Consider the following 27,855-nt stretch of genomic DNA (forward strand, 5'->3'; position numbering starts at 1 on the left):
CAGACCACTTCAATAAGCTGAAGTGGTCTGGATGCCTATAGTGTCCCTTTTATATGGGGTAAGCAGCCTACCCTTACACAATACCACAAGCAGCCTCCCCTCACACTGGGGTATATTTATGTAATATATGGGCCATGATTGTTAAAATCTAGACTCGTATTTTAAAATACTATTTGCTTGTGTGTGTTAACAAGCTCTTGGTAGCCGTGATTGTACTTGGTAGCCACGATTGTAACTGGTAGCCATGATGTAATTTCTTCTTTTTTTAATAGTTCAGTTATATCCCCCAAAGAAATAATGCAAAACAATCTTGGCACACGTGCCTCTTTCATCATCTCTGTGCAGCTAATAGAAACATGTGAAAATCCCCCTGCCTGATTGGCATCCATGGAGATGTTTCTGCCCCAATATAAAAGTGTCAATAACTATTGAAATCGGCCTTTTCACAAACTGCATAAAGCCCTTCAGGAAGCTCTAGTGCTTCCCTTTACTTTTTGCGTTTCTATAAGAAGTAAAAGTTAGTTCTATAGTTATTTAATTTTATTTTAAAATGACCGAATCCCGACTGCAATGACAATTCTTATATTTACTAAAGTTGAATATGGTCGGAATTCAGACTGGCCGAATTATCAAGCATCAGTCAGATTCATTCGGTAAAGGATTCAAAGCAGTGCATTCGCATCCGATTCCTACACTTCTGTACTAACTATAGGTTTCAGAAGATTCACCACCAAACACTAATATTAACAAACGTTGGAACCAAATGCACCGGTAGGATGCAAATTTGCAAATTATCGTTCACTTGCTCTTTTACGATTTGATAATTTTTTTTTTTTTTTAATTCTTTATTTTTGCTGTGCAGAAATAACATGAGCGTGCTAATAATGCCACAACAGCATAATCAGACAGTTGAACACACAGATTTGTTAACAGTCAAGCAGCATTAAGATGAAACGCACAGATTTTTTAGTAATAAAACATGCTAGGTACAAGCTGGCTAAGTACGTTTGTCATTCTGAGTTACTTATCGCTAGGTAACGGTAGCTTAGGGTTAAGAATTATAGTGAATGTCATCGCTTTAGTAGTTAAACAGTGGTTCGAGTAGCTAGGTGATTAACTAAAAATATCCACAAACAAAGTTGGCCTTAGAGGCGTATTAAACATAGTGCTCGGTTAACATGCAGGCATGGGAGACATATCATATACAGATTTGTAATGCACCGAAGGGTAAACTGCTCAGTTGGGGCATTAGTAGGTATTAAATCAGTGGAAGGGGAGCAGTGAAGAGTTAACAAGATTATTGCATATGTACACAATTGCGGTAGATACAAGTATTAAGTAGGGACTGACTCGATATCTCTGTGCTAGGTAAATTAACCAGTATGGACTATGCTAAACGATAGATAAACATGCATAAACAAGGTTTGTAAGATTTTCCTGTGGTCTGGGGTCTTGGGTGGCATGCCGTCCTTTAGGCTGAGTAGTCCCAGTTGCGTGGCATGAATGGTGCAAAGTTCTTTCATCCTATGCCTTCCTTCAGGAGGCGGCTGTCGCCCCGTTGTGGGTCTTTCAGTGTTCCCTCCTCTGTGGGCCGCGGAGGGGCTTTCCACCTGCTTGGTGCACCGGCCTCCAGCCTCCCTGCCTCCCGGTTAATGTCGCGGTTGGCATCGTGAGCCGGTAAGGATGTAGTGGCGCCCTTTTTGAGGAGGGTAATTGAGGCCGCCGAGGTGTGGGCAGGTGGGACGTGCTGGTGGGACCTTTACCAGTAGTTTTGGGGCGCAAGAGCTGGTGCCCAAGATACCTGTTGCTGTTTCTCCCCGTGCCGGTCCCCGGCGAAGAGGCTCACTGGAGGTACGAAGGGGATATCCGCCCAGACGGCGCCTAAGTGCCGGACGAATCCAGGCCGCCACCGCTTTGATTGCCATCTGATAGGATCGCCTTTGGGAGTGAAGCGTTTTCCAGAGTTTGGAGCAGATCCGCTCGTAAAACTCCTGTGTTCGCCTAGGAGGTTGGATTGCTGTGCGGCTTGTGGTTTGCCGTGCTCGTGTCGCCATTTTGTTCGTGCCTGTACTGTCCCATGTTGCCTTGGGCGTTGGTGTTGCAGGCTTACTGTGCAGGTTCGTCGCTTGAGACCTGGGCAACCAGGCTTGGGTCGGGATAACCCCCACCGATCCGGGGGGGGGGGGGGAACATCATGCCACTGGTGCTGTTATCGAGAGGAAGGGGAGATCGGCCGCCTCGCCCCTGTTCCCGCGCTTGTAGGCCGCGTTCATGCAGCCGTGGATTTCTTGCACCGATCCCCACAAGACGGGTATCCCCGCGTTCAGTGGGGCACACTGAGCTCAGGCAGGGTGATCTTGTGCAGGTGAGAGCTGATTTTGCCTAATTTTTTGCCGTTTTCCAATTGTAACTGCAGGAGCTCTGCAGTTATGCGTGTGATCAGGATGCTGGTCAGGCTCCGCCCCCCACGATTTGATAATTTGAAGTACAATTTGCTTGCTTGCCAGCTCCTCTCCCAGGGCTCATTCAATACCTCCAACCATTAAAAAAAAAAGTGATAATTTCTGTGAATTCAAACTGAATTTCAAATATAAACACAAAATAGTCCAAATTGGCATTTCCCATCATTCTGCAACCGTGCACAATGTTTCAAGTGCAAACCGGTGGTGTGTTTGTGGTGCCGCGGCCTGCTTCTTGGGTTAAATGTATGTAGGGGACACTGCTTGTGGTATTGTGTGAGGGGAGGTTGCTTGTGGTATTGTGTGAGGGGAGGTTGTTTGTGGTATTCTGTGAGGGGAGGTTGTTTGTGGTATTGTGTTAGGGGAAGCTGCTTGTGGTATTGTGTGAGGGAAGACTGCTTGTGGTATTGTGTGAGGGGAGGTTGCTTGTGGTATTGTGTGAAGGGAGGTTGCTTGAGGTATTGTGTGAAGGGACACTGCTTGTGGTATTGTGTGAGGGAAGACTGCTTGTTGTGGTATTGTGTGAGGGGAGGTTGCTTGTGGTATTGTGTGAAGGGAGGTTGCTTGAGGTATTGTGTGAAGGGACACTGCTTGTGGTATTGTGTGAGGGAAGACTGCTTGTTGTGGTATTGTGTGAGGGGAGGTTGCTTGTGGTATTGTGTGAGGGGACACTGCTTGTGGTATTGTGTGAGGGGAGGTTGCTTGAGGTATTCTGCGAGGGGAGGTTGTTTGAGGTATTGTGTGAAGGGACACTGCTTGTGGTATTGTGTGAGGGGACACTGCTTGTTGTGGTATTGTGTGAGGGGAGGTTGCTTGAGGTATTGTGTGAAGGGACACTGCTTGTAGTATTGTGTGAGGGAAGACTGCTTGTTGTGGTATTGTGTATGGGGAGGTTGCTTGTGGTATTGTGTGAGGGGACACTGCTTGTGGTATTGTGTGAGGGAGGTTGCTTGAGGTATTCTGTGAGGGGAGGTTGTTTGAGCTATTGTGTGAAGGGACACTGGTTGTGGTATTGTGTGAGGGGACACTGCTTGTGGTATTCTGTGAGGGGAGGTTGCTTGAGGTATTGTGTGAAGGGACACTGCTTGTGGTATTGTGTGAGGGAAGACTGCTTGTTGTGGTATTGTGTGAGGGAAGGTTGTTTGTGGTATTCTGTGAGGGGAGGTTGTTTGTGGTATTGTGTTAGGGGAAGCTGCTTGATGTATTGTGTGAGGGGAGGCTGCTTGTGGTATTGTGAGAGGGGACACTGCTTGTGGTATTGTTTGAGGGGAGGTTACTTGAGGTAATCTGTGAGGGAAGGTTGTTTGAGGTATTGTGTGAAGGGACACTGCTTGTGGTATTGTGTGAGGGAAGGTTGCTTGTGGTATTGTGTGAAGGGACACTGCTTGTGGTATTGTGTGAGGGGACACTGCTTGTGGTATTCTGTGAGGGGAGGTTGCTTGAGGTAATCTGTGAGGGGAGGTTGTTTGAGGTATTGTGTGAAGGGACACTGCTTGTGGTATTCTGTGAGGGGAGGTTGCTTGAGGTAATCTGTGAGGGGAGGTTGTTTGAGGTATTGTGTGAAGGGACACTGCTTGTGGTATTGTGTGAGGGGAGGTTGCTTGTGGTATTGTGTGAAGGGTCACTGCTTGTGGTATTGTGTGAGGGAAGACTGCTTGTGGTATTGTGTGAGGGGAGGTTGCTTGTGGTATTGTGTGAGGGAAGACTGCTTGTGGTATTGTGTGAGGGGAGGTTGCTTGAGGTATTGTGTGAAGGGACACTGCTTGTGGTATTGTGTGAGGGAAGACTGCTTGTTGTGGTATTGTGTGAGGGGAGGTTGCTTGTGGTATTGTGTGAGGGGACACTGCTTGTGGTATTGTGTGAGGGGAGGTTGCTTGAGGTATTCTGCGAGGGGAGGTTGTTTGAGGTATTGTGTGAAGGGACACTGCTTGTGGTATTGTGTGAGGGGACACTGCTTGTTGTGGTATTGTGTGAGGGGAGGTTGCTTGAGGTATTGTGTGAAGGGACACTGCTTGTAGTATTGTGTGAGGGAAGACTGCTTGTTGTGGTATTGTGTATGGGGAGGTTGCTTGTGGTATTGTGTGAGGGGACACTGCTTGTGGTATTGTGTGAGGGGAGGTTGCTTGAGGTATTCTGTGAGGGGAGGTTGTTTGAGCTATTGTGTGAAGGGACACTGCTTGTGGTATTGTGTGAGGGAAGACTGCTTGTTGTGGTATTGTGTGAGGGGAAGTTGCTTGTGGTATTCTGTGAGGGGAGGTTGTTTGTGGTATTGTGTTAGGGGAAGCTGCTTGAGGTATTGTGTGAGGGGAGGCTGCTTGTGGTATTGTGTAAGGGTAGGCTGCTTGTGGTATTGTGAGAGGGGACACTGCTTGTGGTATTGTTTGAGGGGAGGTTGCTTGAGGTAATCTGTGAGGGAAGGTTGTTTGAGGTATTGTGTGAAGGGACACTGCTTGTGGTATTGTGTGAGGGAAGGTTGCTTGTGGTATTGTGTGAAGGGACACTGCTTGTGGTATTGTGTGAGGGGAGGTTGCTTGAGGTAATCTGTGAGGGGAGGTTGTTTGAGGTATTGTGTGAAGGGACACTGCTTGTGATATTGTGTGAGGGGACACTGCTTGTGGTATTCTGTGAGGGGAGGTTGTTTGAGGTATTGTGTGAAGGGACACTGCTTGTGGTATTGTGTGAGGGGAGGTTGCTTGTGGTATTGTGTGAAGGGTCACTGCTTGTGGTATTGTGTGAGGGAAGACTGCTTGTGGTATTGTGTGAGGGGAGGTTGCTTGTGGTATTGTGTGAGGGAAGACTGCTTGTGGTATTGTGTGAGGGGAGGTTGCTTGAGGTATTGTGTGAAGGGACACTGCTTGTGGTATTGTGTGAGGGAAGACTGCTTGTTGTGGTATTGTGTGAGGGGAGGTTGCTTGTGGTATTGTGTGAGGGAAGACTGCTTGTTGTGGTATTGTGTATGGGGAGGTTGCTTGTGGTATTGTGTGAAGGGACACTGCTTGTGGTATTGTGTGAGGGGAGGTTGCTTGAGGTATTCTGCGAGGGGAGGTTGTTTGAGGTATTGTGTGAAGGGACACTGCTTGTGGTATTGTGTGAGGGGACACTGCTTGTTGTGGTATTGTGTGAGGGGAGGTTGCTTGAGGTATTGTGTGAAGGGACACTGCTTGTAGTATTGTGCGAGGGAAGACTGCTTGTTGTGGTAATGTGTATGGGGAGGTTGCTTGTGGTATTGTGTGAGGGGACACTGCTTGTGGTATTCTGTGAGGGGAGGTTGCTTGAGGTATTCTGTGAGGGGAGGTTGTTTGAGCTATTGTGTGAAGGGACACTGGTTGTGGTATTCTGTGAGGGGACACTGCTTGTGGTATTCTGTGAGGGGAGGTTGCTTGAGGTATTGTGTGAAGGGACACTGCTTGTGGTATTGTGTGAGGGAAGACTGCTTGTTGTGGTATTGTGTGAGGGGAGGTTGCTTGTGGTATTGTGTGAGGGGAGGTTGTTTGTGGTATTCTGTGAGGGGAGGTTGTTTGTGGTATTGTGTTAGGGGAAGCTGCTTGAGGTATTGTGTGAGGGGAGGCTGCTTGTGGTATTGTGAGGGGGGACACTGCTTGTGGTATTGTGTGAGGGGAGGTTGCTTGAGGTAATCTGTGAGGGAAGGTTGTTTGAGGTATTGTGTGAAGGGACACTGCTTGTGGTATTGTGTGAGGGAAGGTTGCTTGTGGTATTGTGTGAAGGGACACTGCTTGTGGTATTGTGTGAGGGGAGGTTGCTTGAGGTAATCTGTGAGGGGAGGTTGTTTGAGGTATTGTGTGAAGGGACACTGCTTGTGATATTGTGTGAAGGGACACTGCTTGTGGTATTCTGTGAGGGGAGGTTGTTTGAGGTATTGTGTGAAGGGACACTGCTTGTGGTATTCTGTGAGGGAAGGTTGTTTGAGGTATTGTGTGAAGGGACACTGCTTGTGGTATTGTGTGAGGGAAGGTTGCTTGTGGTATTGTGTGAAGGGACACTGCTTGTGGTATTGTGTGAGGGGACACTGCTTGTGGTATTCTGTGAGGGGAGGTTGCTTGAGGTAATCTGTGAGGGGAGGTTGTTTGAGGTATTGTGTGAAGGGACACTGCTTGTGGTATTCTGTGAGGGGAGGTTGCTTGTGGTATTGTGTGAAGGGTCACTGCTTGTGGTATTGTGTGAGGGAAGGTTGCTTGTGGTATTGTGTGAAGGGACACTGCTTGTGGTATTGTGTGAGGGAAGGTTGCTTGTGGTATTGTGTGAAGGGACACTGCTTGTGGTATTGTGTGAGGGGACACTGCTTGTGGTATTCTGTGAGGGGAGGTTGCTTGAGGTAATCTGTGAGGGAAGGTTGTTTGAGGTATTGTGTGAAGGGACACTGCTTGTGGTATTGTGTGAGGGAAGGTTGCTTGTGGTATTGTGTGAAGGGACACTGCTTGTGGTATTGTGTGAGGGGAGGTTGCTTGAGGTAATCTGTGAGGGGAGGTTGTTTGAGGTATTGTGTGAAGGGACACTGCTTGTGATATTGTGTGAAGGGACACTGCTTGTGGTATTCTGTGAGGGGAGGTTGTTTGAGGTATTGTGTGAAGGGACACTGCTTGTGGTATTCTGTGAGGGAAGGTTGTTTGAGGTATTGTGTGAAGGGACACTGCTTGTGGTATTGTGTGAGGGAAGGTTGCTTGTGGTATTGTGTGAAGGGACACTGCTTGTGGTATTGTGTGAGGGGACACTGCTTGTGGTATTCTGTGAGGGGAGGTTGCTTGAGGTAATCTGTGAGGGGAGGTTGTTTGAGGTATTGTGTGAAGGGACACTGCTTGTGGTATTCTGTGAGGGGAGGTTGCTTGTGGTATTGTGTGAAGGGTCACTGCTTGTGGTATTGTGTGAGGGGATACTGCTTGTGGTATTCTGTGAGGGGAGGTTGCTTGAGGTAATCTGTGAGGGAAGGTTGTTTGAGGTATTGTGTGAAGGGACACTGCTTGTGGTATTGTGTGAGGGAAGGTTGCTTGTGGTATTGTGTGAAGGGACACTGCTTGTGTTATTGTGTGAGGGGACACTGCTTGTGGTATTCTGTGAGGGGAGGTTGCTTGAGGTAATCTGTGAGGGGAGGTTGTTTGAGGTATTGTGTGAAGGGACACTGCTTGTGGTATTGTGTGAGGGGAGGTTGCTTGTGGTATTGTGTGAAGGGTCACTGCTTGTGGTATTGTGTGAGGGGATACTGCTTGTGGTATTCTGTGAGGGGAGGTTGCTTGAGGTATTCTGTGAGGGGAGGTTGTTTGAGGTATTGTGTGAAGGGACACTGCTTGTGATATTGTGTGAGGGAAGATGCTTGTTGTGGTATTGTGTGAGGGGAGGTTGCTTGTGGTATTGTGTGAGGGTAGGTTGCTTGTGGTATTGTGTGAAGGGAGGCTGCTTGTTGTGGTATTGTGTGAGGAGAGGTTGCTTGATGTTTTGCATGTTTTAAGGGACCTAGCATGTGGTGTGGCAATGCTTGACAGGGTAGGTGGTGTTCTGTGTATGGATAGGATTTGTAGTGTTTGTGTGTGTGTGTGTGTGTGTGACAGGGGCTGGGGTTTTTGAATAAGGCTATAGCATGAGTGACGGGGAAATAGAGGCTGTAGTGTGAATGGAGGTATGAGCGTGTTGTGTGTGTTTGTGGGTGATAGGGGTAGATTATGTATGATGGGCTGCAGTATAAGGAGGATGGGGGCTGTAGTGTAGGAGGTAGAGGCTGTAGTATAGTAGGTAGAAATGGTAGCATAGAAGAAGAGGCTATAGTGTGTGGGAGGATGGGTCTTTAGTATAAAGAGGTTGGGGTATGTAGTGTAGGATACTGTAAAGAGAGATAGGGGCTAGAGTGTGGGAGGATAGGACAGTAGTGTTTAGATTTGGGCCTGTGATGTGGGATGATGGGGCTGTAGTGCAAGTGGTTGGGGTCTGTCCTAATGTGTTTTATATCCCACCTCCTATAGACTGGAAGCTTGTTTGGGCAGGGTCCTCTTCAACCTATTGTTTTCATGTAATTGTCCTCTTTATAGTTTAATCCCCTCTCTTATAATATTGTAAAGTGCTACGGAATCTGTTGGGGCTAAATAAATGGCAATAATAATAATAAAAATAATAATAATAATAGGAGGTAGAGGCTGTGGAGCAAGGGGATAGAGGGGCTGTAGTTTGTGAAGATAGGGCTGTAGTGTAAGTGGGGTGGGACTGTAGTGTGGGATGATGCGGCAGTTGTAAAGAATGTTGGGGACTGTAGTGTGGACTGATGGGGCTCTAGAGTAAGGGTGTTGGGGCTGCAGTGTAGAGGGAGATAGGGGTTGCAGTGTAAAGGGTTAGGAACTGTAGCATATGGGAGTTGTGGGCTGTAGTGTAGAGGAGGATAGAGGCTGTAGTGTGCGAGGATGGGGCTAAAGTTTAAGGGAGTTAGGGACTGTAGTGTGGGAGGATGGGGCTGTAATGTAGGAGGCAGATGTGTAGTGAAAGATAGGGACTGTAGTGTGGGAGGATTGGGCTGTAATGTAGAGGGTAGAGACTGTTGTATAGAAGCAGATAAGGCTTGTAGACAGTGGTAGCTTTGTCTAGTGTCCAGAAATGTCAGACATAGGAAAAACACAGACAAAGTAGTCCCTATATTTATCAAATACTCATTTTACAGGGGGGGCAGTGCGACTTTAAGAAAAAGATTAAAAGAGAAAAAAAAAAAACTGCCGTGACCCGGATTCGAACCGGGGTTGCTGCGGCCACAACGCAGAGTACTAACCACTATACGATCACGGCGAGCCACCTTGTGATGGGTGAGAAGATATCTCTAGCTGGAAGGTGAAGGATGAGAGAGTGCGTTTGTATACATTGATTTTATTTGCTGTGTAATGTATACTTGGTAATAAATATGCATCAATGTAATGGAATATATTCACTAAAGTCCAAGAATTTCAAACTTTAAATCAAAATAGGCAAAATGAGATAATTTCTTTAACTAACATAGAAACTTGGAATGTGACGGCAGATAAGAACCATTCAGTATATCTAGTCTGCCCAATTTTCTAAATACTTTCTTTAGTCTCTCATTTCTAGGCTAGCCTTACATCCCACGCATGTTTAAACTCCCTCATCGTTAAAACTCAACATTTATCACCTTAGCTGGAAGGCTATTCCATGCATCCGCTACCCTCTCAGTAAAGTAATACTTCCTGATATTATTTTTAAACCTTTGTCCCTCTAATTTTAGACTATGTCCTCTTGTTGTGGTAGTTTTTCTTCTTTTAAATATAGTCTCCTCCTTTACTGTGTTGATTCCCTTTATGTATTTAAATGTTTCTATCATATCCCCCTGTCTCGTCTTTCCTCCAAGCTATACATGTTAAGATCCTTTAACCCTTCCTGGTAAGTTTTATCCTGCAATCCATGAACCAGTTTAGTAGCCCTTCTCTGAACTCGCTCTAAGGTATCAATATCCTTCTGGAGATACGGTCTCCAGTACTGCGTACAATACTTCAAGTGAGGTCTCACCAGTGTTCTGTACAATGGCATGAGCACTTCCCTCTTTCTACTGCTAATACCTCTCCCTATACAACCAAGCATTCTGCTAGCATTTCCTGCTGCTCTATTACATTGTCTGCCTACATTTAAGTCATCAGAAATAATCACCCCTAAATCCCTCTCCTCAAATGTTGAGGTTAGGACTCTATCAAATATTCTGGCTGGGAGGCAGGCCCGGACTGGCCATCGGGCATACCGGGCAAATGCCCGGTGGGCCGCGATGGCCGTGGGGCCGAGGCCGGCAGGGGAGATCACAGGATCTCCCCTGCCAGCCCCAGCAGGGCCAGCGCTATCCGAGCGCCGGCCCTGCTCTGAGCCTCCATGGGCCGGTGGGGAGATCAAAGATCTCCCTCACCGGCCCAGAGACACTGACAGGCGGCCGCCGGCTGTGGGGTGTGAGGGAAGCAGCAGAGAGCACCGGCGGAGCTCAATCCAGCAGCTCCGCCGGGTCCTCTCGCGAGGTCTGAGCGTTGCCGCGGTTACCGCGGCAACGCTCAGATCTCGCGAGAGTGAACTCTAGCCGGCAGGTTAGAGTTCACTCTCACCACTGGACCACCAGGGAAGGAAGCTGCTCCTTGGCTCCTCGCAGGCAGAACGGCTCCCCCCCTCCCATGCTAAAGGTAAGAAGGGAGGGGGGGATCTAACTTTTTTTTTTTTTTTTTTTAATTAATAATATATTTAAATTAAAATATTTAAATAAAAAAAATCACACCAACAGCCCCCTCACACACACACACATCACCCCCAGAACACACAGCCCCCCCCCCCAGACACACACAGCCCCCCCCCAGACACACACAGCCCCCCCCCCCAGACACACACAGCACCCCCAGACACACACAGCCCCCCCCAGACACACACAGCCCCCCCCAGACACACACAGCCCCCCCCAGACACACACAGCCCCCCCAGACACACACAGCACGCAGACACACAGCGCACGCAGACACACAGCGCACCCAGACACACAGCGCACCCAGACACACAGCGCACCCAGACACACAGCGCACCCAGACACACAGCGCACCCAGACACACAGCGCACCCAGACACACTCAGCACACATCACCTTCAGACACACACATCACCTTCAGACACACACATCACCTTCAGACACACACAGCACCCTCACTCACAGACAGCACCCTCACTCACAGACAGCACCCTCAGACAGACAGCACCCTCAGACAGACAGCACCCTCAGACAGACCGCACCCTCAGACAGACAGCACCCTCAGACAGACAGCACCCTCAGACAGACCGCACCCTCAGACAGACCGCACCCTCGCTCACACACATACACATATATAAAATAACCCTCAGTGAGTTAACAGACAAAGAAAATTAGAAACCTAGAATGTGACGGCAGATAAAAACACCCTCACACACAGCACCCCTCTTAAATACACACACACTGCGCCCCTCACACATACAATACGTCCAAATATATATATATATATATATATATATACAAACACACACACTACAGCACCCCTCACACTGCACCACCACACACATTACGCTCCAGATACACGCTAGATCCCTTACCCTATATGCACTCTTAATCCTCTATATATATACACACACACACACACACACACACACACACACAATCTCCTATACACACTCTGGGTCCTTTACACACTAGATCTCCTACACACCCTCTCTACAACCCCTACACACACTACGTCACCTATACACACACACACACACTACAGCCTGTATGCACACACTCGCTACATCCCCTATAACACTATGCCCCCTATACACACACTATCTACAGCCCCTAGCCACACATATTACACCACAAACACAAATGAAATTGACCTATTTACACAATACCACACCACACTCAACACACACGCAATTTCACAAGCAGGCTCCAAACACATGCACCATACACTTTCCTGGCCCAATTGTCCTCTGGTATTCCACTTGTGGAGACACCAGAGACAATTTAAAAGCAAACACAGCGCAAGCCTTTTTCTAATGCCAGAGCTCTTCAGCGTGGCTCTGCGCATTGAACCAACTTGCTCACTTTGAGAGGGGGTGTGCTTGTCATTAGTGATGACAAAACACACCCTCTCTGGCCCCGCCCCCTTCTTAGGGGGCCGCTCTGATTGAAAAATGCCCGGGCCTAATTTTTTTCCCAGTCCGGCCCTGCTGGGAGGGGACATTTTTTAGGGCCCGCACCCGCCGCTCAAGGGTGGGGGCCAGGGGGGATGACCTTAGGTCCCCCTCCTTATTAGTATTTAGAGCCCCCACCCACCGCTGAGGGGTGGGGGCCATGGGGGAGAGGACACTAGGTCCCCCCCCTTATTTTACTGTAGGGCCCAAACCACTGCCACATTAGGTTCCCCTCCCTTATTCCAATTTAGGGCCCCCACCCGCCGTTCAGGGGTGGGGGCAAGGGGGGAGGACATTAGGTTCCCCCCCTATTCTAGTTTAGGGCCCCCACCCACCGCTCAGGGGTGTGGGCCAGGGGGGAGGACATTAGGTCCCCCCCTTTTTATAATTTAGGGCCCCCACCCACCGCTCAGGTGTGGGGGCCAGGGGGGAGGACATTAGGTCCCCCCCCCTTATTCTGATTTAGGGCCCCAACCCACCGCTCATGGGTGGGGGCCTAGGGGCAGGACATTAGGTCCCCCTGCCTTATTCTGATTTAGGGCCCCCACCCACCGCTCACGGGTGGGGGCCAGGGGAGGACAGTAGGCCCCCCCTTTATTCTGATTTAGGGCCCCCACCCACCGCTCAGGGGTGAGGGCCAGGGGGAGGACATTAGATCCCCCCCCTTATTCTGATTTAGGGCCCCCACCCACCGCTCAGGGGTGGGGGCCCGGGGGGAGGACAATAGGTCCCCCTCATTATTTTACATTAGGGCCCCCACCCGCCACTCAGGGGTGGGGGCCGGGGGGGCTTATTTACTTTTTTAGTAACAGTGAGCAGCCACAGGCTGCTCACTGTTTAATAGACATGCCCCTACTCGCGCTATAGCGAGTAGGGGCATAATTTACTAATACTAAGTAATTTTTACTTAGTATTAGTAAATTTGGCTGAAAGACCAATTTAGGTCTTTCAGCCTTTTAGTAGATAGCTCCCTAATACCGTGGGAATTAGGGAGTTATCTACTTATTCATTCCTGTCATTAAACTGACTGGCCAAGTAACTTACATTTTATATGAATGTATGTTACTTGATTGTTGTAAGTGTTGCAAATGCTTACAGGTGAATCCTGGCTATGTTTGTATACTTTTTATTTAAAATTGTATACAATGTAACATTCTTCTTCTTTCACTGGGTAAGTATATTAGTACTTAGGCAATACTGTGCTTCGGAACTTCGGCATTTCGGAACTTCGGGACATCGGTAATTCGGACATTCGGAAGTACCCGAATGTCCGAATTGTCCGAAATTCTGCCGAATTCCTATTCAGACCAAAACAAATTGCACGTCTATTAAAAGCAGTGGTGGCTCTAGACTTTGTGAGGCCTTCGGCGAAACTCAAACATGAGGCCCCCACTAACATCCAAAGTGGAAAAAAATAGGGGTTGCATTGTGTGTATAAGGTGCTGTAGTTGTATTGAAGGACAAGCTTGCAGCGCTGGATACAGAGAGCAAGTCTCTGTATTCATTGTTCAGAGGCTTGCAGTGTGGCGGTTCCCTGTGCCGCTGTGTTGTGAGCTCTCCGACTGTAGTTATGGCATCATTTGCAAACTAAATTATTTTCAATAAACAAATTTAATTAGCAGTTATGCTAATCATTAATACACGACAGCGGGGTATGATTACATAGCCTGGCAGTCGTGTATACATTACTGCCAGTGTGTGTATTTCTGAGTGTGTCTGGCATTGTCTCCCTGTGCATGTGCATGAAAGTGTGTGTCTGACAGAGAGTATCCTTGTGTGTAAATGTCTTTATGAGTATTTGTCTGGGGCCATATGTGTGTGGGGTGGCTGCTTGCGGTGTGTGGTGTTTATGGGGGCTACCTGTGACCTTTGTGCATGTGTGTATAATGAGTGTCTTCAGTTTGTGACCGTGACAAGGTGAGTAAAGGGGTAACTGTGGCAGGGTGAGGGGGATAAATGACACAGGGTTGGGGGGTGAGTAACAGAATGAGGGAGGTGAGAATGATAGGGGGGCGATTGTGACATGGTTGGAGGAGGGTTTTTGACCAGGCATGGGGAAGTGTGACAGGATTGGAGAAAGTTAATCTGACAGGCTGCGTGTGGCATAGTTGGGGGTGTATCACAGGGTTGGGGTGAATGTGCCATGTTTGGAGGAGGCAGTGCATGAGGGGAGGTGAGTGTGACAAGATTAAGGGGGTTAATGTGGCAGGATTAGATTAATGTGGAAGGATTAGTGTGGAAGAGTTGGAGGGAAAGTGTGACAGGGTTTGGGGTGAGTGTGGCACAGTTGGAGGGGCTTATGTGAGTGTGACAGGGTTGGGGACTGTGTGCGACAGTGCAAGAGAAGAAGAGTCTGACTGGATTAAGGGGGGTTATTGTGATAGGGTAATTGTGGTAAAGCAAAGGCCTGTGATGTGGGATGATGGGGCTGTAGTGGTTTGGTTGGAGGGGGTGAGAGTGACAGGATTAAGAGGGTTATTGTGAGTGTGGGGGCTAAAAGTGTTTAGGAATGGTGATAGTGTATGGGGTGACCGTGTGTGCGGAGGGGGCTGTGTTATGGTGTGTGGGGGATGGAAGGGCAGTAACGGGGGTAGTGGGGTGGAGGAGCTGTAAGTGGGTGGAGGAGCAGTGACAGGAGGTAGAGGGGGTGGAGAGGCAGTAACAGGGGATAAGCGGGGTAGTAACAGGGGGTGGAGGGGGAGTGAGCTGCAGATAATCTCCAATCAGAGCATTGCCATGGTAACAAGATCGAGCGATACCAGTCTGCAGCTCACTCCCAGCAGAGCTGCAGACAGGAGGCTGGATCTCTCCCGGGTAGACTGACAGGAGAGGCCTCGCACCTGGCAGCATTATGGGCAAGCTGCCGGGCCCCCTCCTGTGTCAGGTCCAGAGTCTCTGACCGAGGAACCCGACATGGTAGTCTGCCCTAAGGCGATTTAGGTGGCCGCAAGGACTTAGGCGGCTGCCTAAATCGGCTAATTGTAGAGCAAACTCTGGTCAAAAGCCTTACTGAAGTCTAGGTAAGCAATGTCTACTGCACCACCCTGATCTATTATTTTAGTTACCCAATCAAAAAAAATCAATAAGATTAGTTTGGCATGATCTCCCTGAAGTAAACCCATGTTGTCTCTGATCTTGAAATCCATGTGATTGTAGATGTCCAACAATCCTATCCTTTAACATGGTTTCCATTACTTTCCCCACTACTGGAGTAAGGCTTACTGCCCAACTCCTCCCGACTAACTTTCTTGTCAACGGGCACAACATTCGCCAACTTCCAATCTTCTGGGACTACTCCTGTTAACAATGATTTATTTAACCAATCTGTTAATGGTTTTGCTAGCACACCACTAAGCTCTTTTAATAACTTTGGGTGTATTCCATCAGGTCCCATTGACTTTTTTCTCTTTACTTTAGAGAGACAGCTGAAATAGAAACGCTTGCTCTGTAAACTCACGTGTAACAAATGACTCAGTCTTTTCTCCTCCTAATTGAGGTCTTTCATCTGTAAAAATATTAGTTAAGGCAGTCAGCTAAACCTTTATACTCTCCTACATCATTTCCTCTTTAACCTAACTAATCGTGGTTTTACTTTCCTCATTTATGTATCCAAGAATTTCAGCCCTTTTTTTTTTATTTTAAAAAAAATGGACTGGGCTATATTCTTTTCTTGTGTGCTTTGGAAGCTCTTATAACTTGTTTTGCCTCTCTCTGCCTAATCTTATAGATCGGTATCTTCCTCCCTTTTTTTTCTTCCTATAATTACTACGGTAAATGCTAACTTTGTTTACCATTTTGGCCACTTCTGCTGACTACCACAGTGGTTTCTACACTTTTTTGCTCTTATTGACAAGCCTAATGCCATTTTCTGTTGCCTCCAGTAGGGCAACTTTGAACCCCTTAAGGACACAGGACATGTGTGACATGTTATGATTCCCTTTAATTCCAGAGGCTGTGTCCTTACGGGGTTAACCGCTCCATTCTGATAAGGATAAATGATGTCTGTGATTGTATATGTATACTTGTGTCCATCTCTGATTGTGTTTATTCATGTGACTTTGTGTAGGTCTGTGATTAAGTGTGATATATATATATATATATATATATATATATATATATATATATATGTGTTCAGTAGATAGTCCCCCTTAGTTGGTAGCCTTAAATTTGTTTGGTAGATAACTCCCTTATTTTTTTATCCTTGTAAGTGCCATATTTAAGACAATTCCTCTGCATTTAATGCGGCCCAGGGAAGCCAAAAGGTTGGACACCATGGTCTAAAAACTTAAATTTCACAGAATGTCTGACAATTTACATTTCATTTTTACAATTTTTGCAGTCAGCTTGATCAACTGAGGCAGTAGTTGGTATAAAGCCGCATGCATTTGCAGATAGACATATCTGTTTTACACCAGCTGTGTTTTAACATTCGCTTCTATTGAAATGTTTAACACCCTTTTAAAAGTAGAGCTTTTTAAGGAACGATGAATATCATTTTCAACTTGGAATCCAATGGGTTAAAAAAAAATTTAAAAAATTAAAAAAAGTGAACTTTTAATTTACCAAGCATGTTTACAAAGACGTTACACATTGGAAGCGCTGGGAAAATAAACAAAAATGGACATATAAGTTAAGTTTACAAATGTATTTACAAGAAAAAGGTAATTCACTAAACATGGAATTCTGCTCATTTGCAAATTTTAGGTTAAAATAGTGGATTAAAAAAAAAAATTATATATATATATATATATAAAGTCTCCAAATTCAATTTTAATCTAAAATTACATTTCCTGTTTTAAGTTTCATACAATTCACAGGTTAGTGAATGAATCTGCTTGAGAGAGTCAGTGGGACTAGTGACAATGTCCCTCTGACACTCCGTGTTTAATTCACTGAACACCACATTCAAGTTAACTAAACAGCGCTGCAATATCTGTTGGCGCTTATAAATAATGATACGAACTGAAAGCAAGTGGCAAAACTTTGGCTAAAATAACCAAACTGAGTATAGTAGAGTTGGAAGGGTTTTCCCAGATAAGCACTTTATCCCCAAGTTTTCGAATTCAGTTTTTAAGTCTCTAGCAAATAAACCCAATAGTGCTAAAAAAAAAAAAAAAAATACCAAAAAATAAAATAAAAAAAAGTAACGATTTATGGCCAGGGTCTCCACACAAGGGTTGGAGGTACATGAGAGTTTGAGGTAGGAGCGGGAAAGAGTGTTCTTTGCACGGATTCTTTTGAGCTGTTCGTGTGGACTTTTTGCGTTGAAGACGGAGATTCTGGCCTAAAACCAGACACTTCAACGGAACTGGAGGAGGATTGGTAGTTTTGGGGAAGTGGTGTGCAAGACTGTCTTTCAGGACATTGGTCCGTTTTTTTCAGTTCTACTGGAATCCTAGAGATCTGAGGTAGGCTTGGGATGGTCTCCCTGTGATTAACTCCCAGTGGTCCCTCTTGTGCAGGTTCTATCAAACTCTTGAAAGTTCTGTTTTCCATGTGTTGACAAAGTTTCTCCACAACATAACCTCTCTTTGTCTCAGAAATGCTGGCAGTTGAATTTAAGAAGGTAGCAGCTTGGCTCAGTCCTTCCTGAAATCCACCTTTAAACCCAGACTTGGTCTTCATTGCATCCTCTGTACCTAGGCCAGAAAAAGTAAAGGGTTTGTGAAGACATATAAGATTATGGGTTTTACAGAATTTTGAGATGATACCTCCATATACTTCATTGATGATTTTCACTTAAATATGCTTGTATGGTTTATATAAAAACTGATACAAATAAATTGCTTCAACTGATAAATCTCATTTTACTCTACAGCGATTAGAATTTCCTGTGGGTACATTTCTATAAACATTATGTTTCAAAATCACATTGATAAATCATTTGTTAATATGGGTTTAAAATATTAGGCAGTTATTCTCAAAGGCTGATGATGTTTGCCTAATATTTCTCCATGATCACTAACAATTCATTGAGAGCATGAAAGATGATTGGACATTGCATAGTTGAGAGCTAGTTAAAGAGGTTCATCATATGAGGTCATATCCTGGTTCGCCTTCATTAAAGGAATACGCTAAGCACCAGAATAACTATGGTTTAATGAAGCAGTTTTGGTATATAGATCATGCCACTGCAGTCTCCCTGCTCAATGCTCTGCTATTTAGGAGTTAATTCACTCTGGTTATGCAGCCCTAGTCAAAGATATCATGGCTGTTACTCACATAGCCTCCATAAAAACTAAAATAAATAAAAAAAAGTAGATTTTATAACGCAGTGTGTTTACTTTAGAACTCCTTGTCTCCTGACCTGTTCATTGAACTTAATCACGCACAGGAGGATACAGTTTGCTTAGAATGCAAATAACAGAACAGGAGATAAGAAATCGTAAATTGTATGTGCCATTAAAGGGACACTCCAGTGCCAGGAAACCAAACCATTTTCCTGGCACTGCAGGTCCCCTCTTTCTCCCCCCCCCCCCCCCCCCCCATCCCAGGTTGCTGAAGGGGTTTAAAGGAGGAGTTAACCCGGCAAGGTAAATATTGGGCAGAAGTTGTCTGGGTGCCTGGCGTGTCCCTTTAAGGATGCTAAAACAATTAGGCTATTTTTCCAGAATTATGTAGGGAGGCTGTGCAAGTCAGCCAGGGTAGGTGTGACTAGGATTGCATGAATAAAGTGATTTAACTCCTTAATGGAAGAGAATTGAACAGTGAGAATGCAGAGGAATGAACTCTACACCAAAACCTCTTCATTAACCTAAAAGTTGTTTTGGTGCTTGAAGAGGCTCTTTAAATTAAACCAGTCATCTGCAATGCTCATTACATGATAACAGATGGACATTTCATCAAAGAAAGTTACACTTTAGGTTTGCATTACATGGTTTAAAAAAAACAAAACAAAAAAAAATGTACAAAGTTTTTTTGGGTTTGGTTTTTTTATTGGCTACTGGGAGCATGTGATGTCGATGGTCCTTGAGAACCTTAAAGGGACACTCAAGTCATCTGAGGAGTGGCCACTGGAGGTGTCCCTAGGGAGCAATGTAAATACTCTGAAAACTATACTCACCAGAACTACAATGAGCGTTAGTTGCAGCAAGGAAATCAATTAGTAAATGAGAGGATGGATTTAGGATTACTTTTAATCATTTAAAAGTGAATTGCTGTATTGTCAGTAACACTAGTGCTATATACTAGTTTGTCAAATGTATGTAAAAGTGAATATCAAGTCACGCTCCTTCTGCTAAATGAATGCGTGCAGCCATTGCCAAAATATTCCTGCTTATTTTTTTCATTTATTTTTTTAAACTTAACTTCCTTCAGCAGGTGAAAGTCATGTCAAACTCAGTGAGGTTTAACCCCTTAAGGACACATGACATGTGTGACATGTCATGAATCCCTTTTATTCCAGAAGTTTGGTCCTTAAGGGGTTAATACCGGGAGCCTGCCTGATGTGAGCCAAGAATTATGAGGAATGCAAGTTGCTTTGCATGTAATGCCCTGACTGTGCCTTTTAGGAACACTTTGGCTGTGAACAAAATTCATTATATATCTATAACTGTACATAAAATAATGGATAATATTTTGGATCTCTCTCACCTGGCTCATGGCACAGTTTCAGAAAATGCACCGTCTTTGTCAGAATATCAGCCTTCTCTGTTTTGGGATTTTTCAGAGACTGTATGGAAAACAACAAAACAAAAAACATTTACACATTTGTGTAAATTCATATACATATAGAAGTGTGCATAATCATGATAGAGATTTAGGTATATATAGTGTAAAATATATATACAGATTAACAGGGCGCCACAGTCACTAAATAGGTATATGTGGGGGGAAGAACCATATAATGAATAAAATAGTAATTTATTAATACAGAAGTAGATAAAAATAATAGCACAATAACAAGTGCTCAAATTATATTAGACAGGAACCCATAGGTATAGCAGCTCGCTAATACATAATGCTGAACTGGGCAAATAAGGTGCAGATTTTAAAAGTGCAAAGTGCAGTGCAAGTATAAGGTACAAGATACTAGTACCAAAAATGCACCAAGTCCATAACATATAGCCCAAGAAAAAAAAGGAAAATAATCAGCATATATAAACAATAAAACCGCTGATACCACGATGCAGGGTCCCTTTTGGGACCCTGCATCGTGGTATCAGCGGTTTTATTGTTTATTTTCCTTTTTTTTCTTGGGCTATATGTTATGGACTTGGTGCATTTTTGGTACTAGTATCTTGTACCTTATACTTGCACTGCACTTTGCACTTTTAAAATCTGCACCTTATTTGCCCAGTTCAGCATTATGTATTAGCGAGCTGCTATACCTATGGGTTCCTGTCTAATATAATTTGAGCACTTGTTATTGTGCTATTATTTTTATCTACTTCTGTATTAATAAATTACTATTTTATTCATTATATGGTTCTTCCCCCCACATATACCTATTTAGTGACTGTGGCGCCCTGTTAATCTGTATATATATTTTGCTCATTATTGGATTTGGAGTGTCCAATCTACAGAGGCTAGCCTGCACTTGGTTTACATTTAATTTTCTTTCCCACTCACCCACCTTTCTATCTTCTTGTATATATAGTGTAAATGTCCATTATTGAGTAGACATTCAGTTCTGAGAGATTGACGTTTCAGTCCCTAACAGGGACGGTCATCAGGATCAAAGTAAAAAAAACACCTTGTTATAACCTAAAACTTTGTCAGATCTTGTGATTTATTGAGCTGGGAAACCTAGAGAGAAGTTACCCTTTGCTGATGTCATGAGGTGTCGAGAAACCATGTATAGTAGCCATGTTGTCTACTACATCTGCTACCTATGGCTGTTTGTGCTCATCCATACATGTATATGATTAAGTGAGCATGTATAAGAGGGTATTTTTTCATGTGTGCATGTATATATAAAAAAATAAAATAAAAAAAATTGTATTTTTAGGTGTGAAATGGTATTTGGGTATGTGTGCATGAATGAGGGTAAGCAGGTCTTTGTTGTGGTGTGTGAATGAGAGCCTGTGTATTCATGTGTGCTTTATTAAGTGGCATGTATGGGTGTGAATTTGTACCGGTTTAAAAGGTCACGTATGAGGGTGTTTGTTGGAATGAGCATGCACTTGAATGTATAGGGGTGTACAAATAAATGTAGGGATAATCATGAATTCTGAATGTTAAAAGATGGTTTCATGTATGAGATAAGCCAGCCCTCTACATACCCCATAGCTTCACATGACTCCATGCACCTTACCCAACCACAGTCCCATAAAACACATGACCCACCACAGCCTTATACATATTAATCCTCCACAGTCTTATATACATTCCTCCACCACAGACTCCATACCCATCCTTCTATAAACACACACACACACACACACACACACACACACACAAGAGCACATTGAGGGGTTAAGCCTTGATGAGAAGTATTGAGTATCATTATAATAAACAGGATAAATCCCCACCCCACCACCCCCCGAGCCGTGCACGTTTTGTATCAATCGGGAGAACATTCTAAATTCCACATTTGGAGCTCCTACCTCATCTTTGGTGGCTTCCAGAAGAAGCATCCTCAGATGTTCCAGGCTCTGGTTTATGCGGTCTCTTCTTCGCTTCTCTATTACCGGTTTCATTAACTGAAAATAAAAATAGGGGGCGGGGGGAGGAAACAGAGGGTCAAGACTTGGAAAAAAACGGAGTGAAAATTGCCCATTAATGGGCTAAGGAAGCTGGGCAACCAATAGCAAGGTCTACTGTAGGAGAATACTTCTTAAAACAGGAGTTGAATATGAGAAGCTGAGAATGTCAAGGAGAGAATTACAAGGTCCGGGTTTGGGGTAGGAAGTTTGGTAGTTTTAGAATTTACCTTTTTATCCTCTTTGCTGAGGTAAGAGTTCCTCATCTTTCTGGACTGGCTCAAAGTATCCAGGTTGGAGAAAATAACGCACTCCTTGATAGGAGAAGATGCTCTGTGCCCTGTCCCTTGCTATGTGAATCCAAATCTCACAGCGATCTTCTCACCAGTTCACTAACTCCTCCTAGACCTTCCCAGACCCCCAAGTCCCCACCCATTCGTGTTTCTCTTGTTCCTGTTGTGTTCCTCCTATTCACACTCTTCAACATGCTCTGAAAACCATAAACCCACCTCTTCTTCACACTCTCAAACCTGCCCCCTAATTGCCCCATCCTTCCAACCCCCCGATCACACTCCAGGACCTGTGCCAGTTTTAATTACCCCACTTTAAAGGCGCTGTGCACATTTATTTGGGTTGAACAGGGTCACACACCCTCCACAAACGAATTCACATGTCCATCACAAGTCATAATTATAATTTATTTATTTTTTATTATTTCTAACAGATTGCCTCAAATGTTAAACTTTTACACAATTTGCTGGCCAAAAGCATTTAAACTTAATTCTCAGAATGTTCATATTGAGGAGGTCAGTTTAGGGTCAGTTTAGAGTTTACTAACAAGAACATTCACTAATGTTGGAATTGTTGGGAATTCTCCAAATAATTTGAAACCAAAAAGGCTGTGCCAGAAACATTCATTGGCACAGTTTCTGACAATACACTGAATTAAAAAAATCAGACTGCAACATTCAGACAGACATATATATATATATAATTCTTTTTGTAAAAACTCTCAAACTCAGTTGTAATCACAGCCTAAAATCTGCCTAATTTTCCAATTCAATTTTCAATGTAAAAATTATAGGGGTGCACTTTCAGTTGAGTCTGTCCCATTAGTAAATATTCCGCAACAAAGGCCTTTATCACTGTGATTAATGGCGAGAAATAAAGAATCTGGAGTGTTCCAGATAAGCCCTTCAAACAACAACTTTAGAATGACCAGATGATACAAAAATACATTGTTCCCAAACACACACAAAACATGCGTGTCTTTGTCAAGGTCTACAACAAGACAAAACCCATTTAGATAATGCTGGGTGTGCTGCACTTTGAATGTGATAGAATTGCATCAACTGTTTTAGAGGGTATGGACAATTTCAAAAGACATTTAAATCCAAAAAAAGTAAGGGAGGAACCATCTAATTTTAATCAGGACTCAGGAGTCATTTCACATGCAAATATAGAGCTTAACTAGCTGGTGTCAGAGGACTGAGGCAGGAAACCTGGGTTAATTGCTATTAGTCTCCTTTTGAGAACCAAATTTCCCTAAAATATTTGAACTTCCTTCCTATTGATTTCACCAATAGCGTACTGCATCATAACAACAATGCAGCAGGCTTGGTATGAGCCAGCAAGAAAACAGCGATAACTTAAGTAACATTGTCATTGTCAGACCTGCCTTGTTTTCAAAGACACAAGTTAAGGGGTACGAATAAAAATCATTGTGTTTCTGTTGTGTTAACGCGACTATTTGTGATACATTAAAATGACAAAACGAAGGTGTCAGACAAAATTATTGGGAAAGGTGCTAACAGCACAGGAAAAATATGGCGCAGATAATGAAGAGAAATTAGCACAAAAATATTGGTGCAGTATGGGCCCAAACAGAAGGTGCTATAAAATTGTGGCGTGAAAACAGCGCTCCCCCACTTTTTACGAATAAGCCCCATTATGTCTACATGCCGCCACGCAGTTTGTATCTTTTAATATGTTGCAAAAAAAGTTATCAATTCATTAATCAAGTAAGGATCCCTAAAAAACTGCCCTGATTAGTTAATTGATTTTCATTGTGGCGTATATAGAGGAATTAAAATGATATCAGAAAGAGCAGAAAAAGTTAGCAAGCTAGCCATAGGAATGCAACTCTGGAATCGCACTGCCAAATACCCCTTGGTATAGACTGCGCTATTTCTATTGTCATTTTTGGGGGAGCAATTTCTAAAATAAATCCACCATGTCATAATTATCATTTGGCTTTCTTTTTAAAGAAAAAAAATATTTATTTATTATTTCTGGGAACACAGGTCTCTGAATTGCCTTTACGGGACAAATGGTTAACACACTTCAACCTGACAGCCACTGGCACCTTTACAGCTGCAGTAAGAAATTAGCAGGAGGGTGTTAAAGGCCAGAGGGTCCATTCCCAGGGTCACACAAGGAGGACCTGCATTTATACTGGTCAAAGGGACAAGTTCAAAGGGACAGCAATACATATTGACAGTTCTTGGAGCTTGGGACCATTTCTGGGTTAAAGGGACATTCCAGGCACCATAACTACCTAGAATTCTTGCATAGATTATAAAATAGTATGATACTCCAGGCCTTGTAACGTTTCATTCCATTAATTACTAGACTTGTTCACAAATTCTTTTCAGTTGGTACAAACAAATCAAATTCCTTTGGATCCACTCCTTAACTAATCAATACGTCCAGGATTTACATGTGGGGTTTTATTCAATGAATAAGACTCCGCAGGTAAATCCTGAATGGATCAATTTGCTCTGGAGTAGATTAAAGCACCAATGTCTGGAGACTTTGCTGAATTTGCACAAAAGACGGTGAAAGCGGGGGTCTGGTGGCTGGTGAGGTGAGTTTTACCTGAACCTGTCCTTCGCTGGTGCCACCTTCAACCCGCCAGGAGCCAACGCCACTGCTGTACTCTTGCACATGCATATACAAACAATGCCATAGCTACACACAAACACACCCCGCCTTCTAAATGCCCAAACTGCGTGCAAACACACAACTGCATTGGAAAGCCAACAGTAGTACACACAAATACACTCCTGCATTCAAATAGCAAAACCATACACAAATACAAAACTGCGTTTACACAAACCTGCTCCATACAAAAACATGATTACATGCAAACACACAGCCATTGCTCACAAATACAGCCCAGCAAGAATGGGTAAATGGTAGTGTCAGGGCACAAAAACATGTATTCCTGACACTATAGTGGTAAAATAACAGTTTAGATTACCGGTCCCATCTCTTTAGTTTAAGTAGGAGATTTTACTCACCTTTTTTCCAGAACTGCACCGGTCTTGCTGTGGCTGGCTCCGTCTCGTTACACCTCCTTGGCCGAGATCATCAAATGTGATGATCTCAGCCAGTCCAATGCTTTCACTAGACTAGGCTTTGCCATAGGAAAGCATTGGGAGGCTATTGTGCATGTGCGGCAAAACGCTGTGCTGCGACAATCAGCATCTCCTCCTAGAGATGCATTGAATCAATACATCTCAACTGGGAGTGTTCAGCGTCGCCATTCAGAGCGCGGAGACGCAAAATGCCAGCACTGTACTAATAAGAAGCACCTCTAGTGGCTGTCTGAGTGAATGCCCCTAGAGGTGTTACTAAGCAGTGAAAAGGAAGTGTTAACATTAAAAAGCCTGCCGGGACTGACTATAGACACCATCACTACATTGAGCTTTAGTTGTTCTGGTGACTATAGTGCCCTAGTGTCTTTTTAGACACCATGACCTCCCCCCACCCCTTAAACTTAAAAATAAACGTGACATTTTTCGCCAGCGGCAATTCGTGTTGCCTGTGCGCTATTATTCACCTGGGGGACTATCAATGACAAACGTCTTCTTTCTTTCCCTCCTGGCTGTCTGCTATACTGCTGGATGTGGGTCTAACTAAAGCAATTCATACATGTGCAGGTGTTCCTTTAAACAGGCACTTTAATAAATTAAGACATGGAAGACTTCCTTTTAATCTCTAAGCTAAAATTTCTCAGGAGATGGGAGTGTATCATTATACAAAATTCAAACTTATCTTTTAGTAGAGGAGAGAGCAGCAAGAAAAAAAAAAATTCAACCTTGCATTGGCCGGGAATCGAACCCGGGCCTCCCGCGTGGCAGGCGAGAATTCTACCACTGAACCACCAATGCTTTGGTTGTTTTCTGTGTCCAGTACATACAATACAACCATACAGTGGAAGGCTATTCCATGCATCCACAACCCTCTCAGTAAAGTAATACTTCCTGATATTATTTTTAAACCTTTGTCCCTCTAATTTCTGATCGTGTTAAATGCATAATGTTCCTTTAAGTAGAGAATTTTGACTATTGCTGTTTATATCTTAACACTATCAGAAAAAAATAAATAAAAAATAAATAAATGAAAAGCTAACCCCAATATTATTTGAAAACACAATTTCTGATTAGGAATCAGATTGCTACAAATGCACCACATGCTCCCTTAAGCCATTGTGTGTTGAATATATATTTTATTAGTGTACAATGGTTATTATTGAAAAATGTGTTTATGATATTAATTGGGCTATAAAATAAACTGGGCCGTGTGAAGTAATAAAATAGTACTGGCAGCGGTGGGATTCGAACCCACGCCCCCGAAGAGACTGGAGCCTTAATCCAGCGCCTTAGACCGCTCGGCCACGCTACCTTTGACTAACGTATTGTTGTTACAACTTCTAATATCAGAAATATCCAGTACTTACAATGAGTTTATCCAGTACTTACAATGTTTCTATGAGTATTTACTGGTATGTACTTTTCAATGTATACAAACATGTGCACCTTGAAATAATACAAGGTCTGGCAAATGCATTGGGCTACAGAAATATATCTTATTATTATTGTTATTATTATTTATGTACAGATCTTTACATTTAGAACATTTACCCAAAATTTGACAGTCTAAAACATATGTAAAATGGAATGTCCAGATCAGAAAGTGTCAGAAAATAATATAAAAAAAACTGAATGTTAAAATGAATCATAAATCCTAATCTTTGAATTCATAGACTGTGTTTGCTGGGTGGATGTTTAATTTTTGTCTCTGTTTTGGCACTTAGATCATTTGACATGAATGTTGGCATCTTGGAGAATGTTTGAAGGTTTGTTCACTAAACGGAGTATCGGTAAATTAAAAGGTTACTTTAACAACCATGACCACTTCAGTGATTTGAAGTGATGGTGGTGGTATGAGTCTGGATGCGCAGTGTTTCTGCTTAAACCACTACACATCCATAGATATTTGCATTTTTGTGCCGGGGGCAAATTACACCGTGGCACACGTGACTTTGGCAGCCCGGCTCTCTGTTCCAGGCTGCCTAATGTCAATTCTGTGCATATTTTACATCTGTTGTCAGTGCGCACAGTGCGCTAGCAGCAGATATAATAATCCTCATCCTTTCAGGCAGGGTGCCTACAAAGGAAAAATCACTCTTCCCTCCTTCCCTGCATCTGTGCGCTCCCTCCCGCCTCCCTCCATTACTGATGTTGCAAAACATTTAGGACCCTCATCCCTCCCACCTCCCTTTCACCGGCTCAGAGCACACCGTACGAGGCACTTGCTGACGTCAGACAGAGGAGTGAGTTCAGCGCCTGGAGCTTTGCCTTGCACTGCATTACAGGAACATTTAAACTCTTTTATATTACATCTTAATGGCACGGGGAACCTGTTGGCAATGCCCAGTAATGCATTGTAAAATCAAAAATGTAAACTGACCTAAAGGGTTGGAGTAACTCTATAACTAACTTTCTAGAATTTGGAATTTTGAGCTAGCACCGCCAATTGATAAATATATGTCACCAACTCAGAGGAGCTGAGTCTCATTGCAATCATTCAAAATGACAATTGATAGTCATTTGCCATGAAGTGTAATAAATGCGTGCCACACACGATTTACCAGGTCGCTTGTTCTTTCTACAAAGAGTCAAATTTTTTCATTAATTTATTGTTTACACCGTGTTACACTCGTTGTCCAGTGTGAGTTTTTTATTCTAAATTTTGCCCTTAATTGTTTTTCAAGTAAGTTATTAATTCATCAGAGCTCAA

At 44.0% G+C, this 27,855-nt stretch overlaps 1 protein-coding gene and 2 non-coding genes across 3 annotated transcripts; all 3 read right to left on the reverse strand.

Moving 5' to 3' along the window:
* Positions 1 to 9,164: 9,164 nt before the first annotated feature.
* On the reverse strand, positions 9,165 to 9,236 carry TRNAH-GUG (transfer RNA histidin (anticodon GUG)). The gene has a single exon. It is a non-coding gene; the product is annotated as a tRNA-His (tRNA).
* A 7,997-nt stretch (positions 9,237 to 17,233) lies between these two features.
* On the reverse strand, positions 17,234 to 22,203 carry LOC134601511 (transcription factor HES-7-like). The gene is made up of 4 exons (XM_063446018.1): positions 21,999 to 22,203; positions 21,673 to 21,768; positions 19,718 to 19,796; positions 17,234 to 17,763 (listed from the first exon to the last, which is right to left on the reverse strand). The coding sequence occupies exons 1-4, from the start codon at positions 22,032 to 22,034 to the stop codon at positions 17,276 to 17,278; spliced, it is 699 nt and encodes a 232-aa protein (XP_063302088.1). The 5' UTR covers positions 22,035 to 22,203; the 3' UTR covers positions 17,234 to 17,275.
* A 4,172-nt stretch (positions 22,204 to 26,375) lies between these two features.
* On the reverse strand, positions 26,376 to 26,457 carry TRNAL-AAG (transfer RNA leucine (anticodon AAG)). Its single transcript has one exon. It is a non-coding gene; the product is annotated as a tRNA-Leu (tRNA).
* Between the last annotated feature and the right edge of the window lie 1,398 nt (positions 26,458 to 27,855).

This window comes from Pelobates fuscus, chromosome 3, assembly GCF_036172605.1.
Source record: "Pelobates fuscus isolate aPelFus1 chromosome 3, aPelFus1.pri, whole genome shotgun sequence".
Taxonomy (NCBI): domain Eukaryota; kingdom Metazoa; phylum Chordata; class Amphibia; order Anura; family Pelobatidae; genus Pelobates; species Pelobates fuscus.

Excerpts from the sequence above, each read along its gene's own strand:
- LOC134601511 (XM_063446018.1), bottom strand. The coding sequence starts at position 22,034 with ATGAGGAACTCTTACCTCAGCAAAGAGGATAAAAAG. Across the intron at positions 19,797-21,672 it reads TGGAAGCCACCAAAGATGAG|TCTCTGAAAAATCCCAAAAC; the intron begins GTAGGAGCTCCA and ends TTTTCCATACAG. Across the intron at positions 17,764-19,717 it reads GAAACTGTGCCATGAGCCAG|GTACAGAGGATGCAATGAAG; the intron begins GTGAGAGAGATC and ends TTTCTGGCCTAG.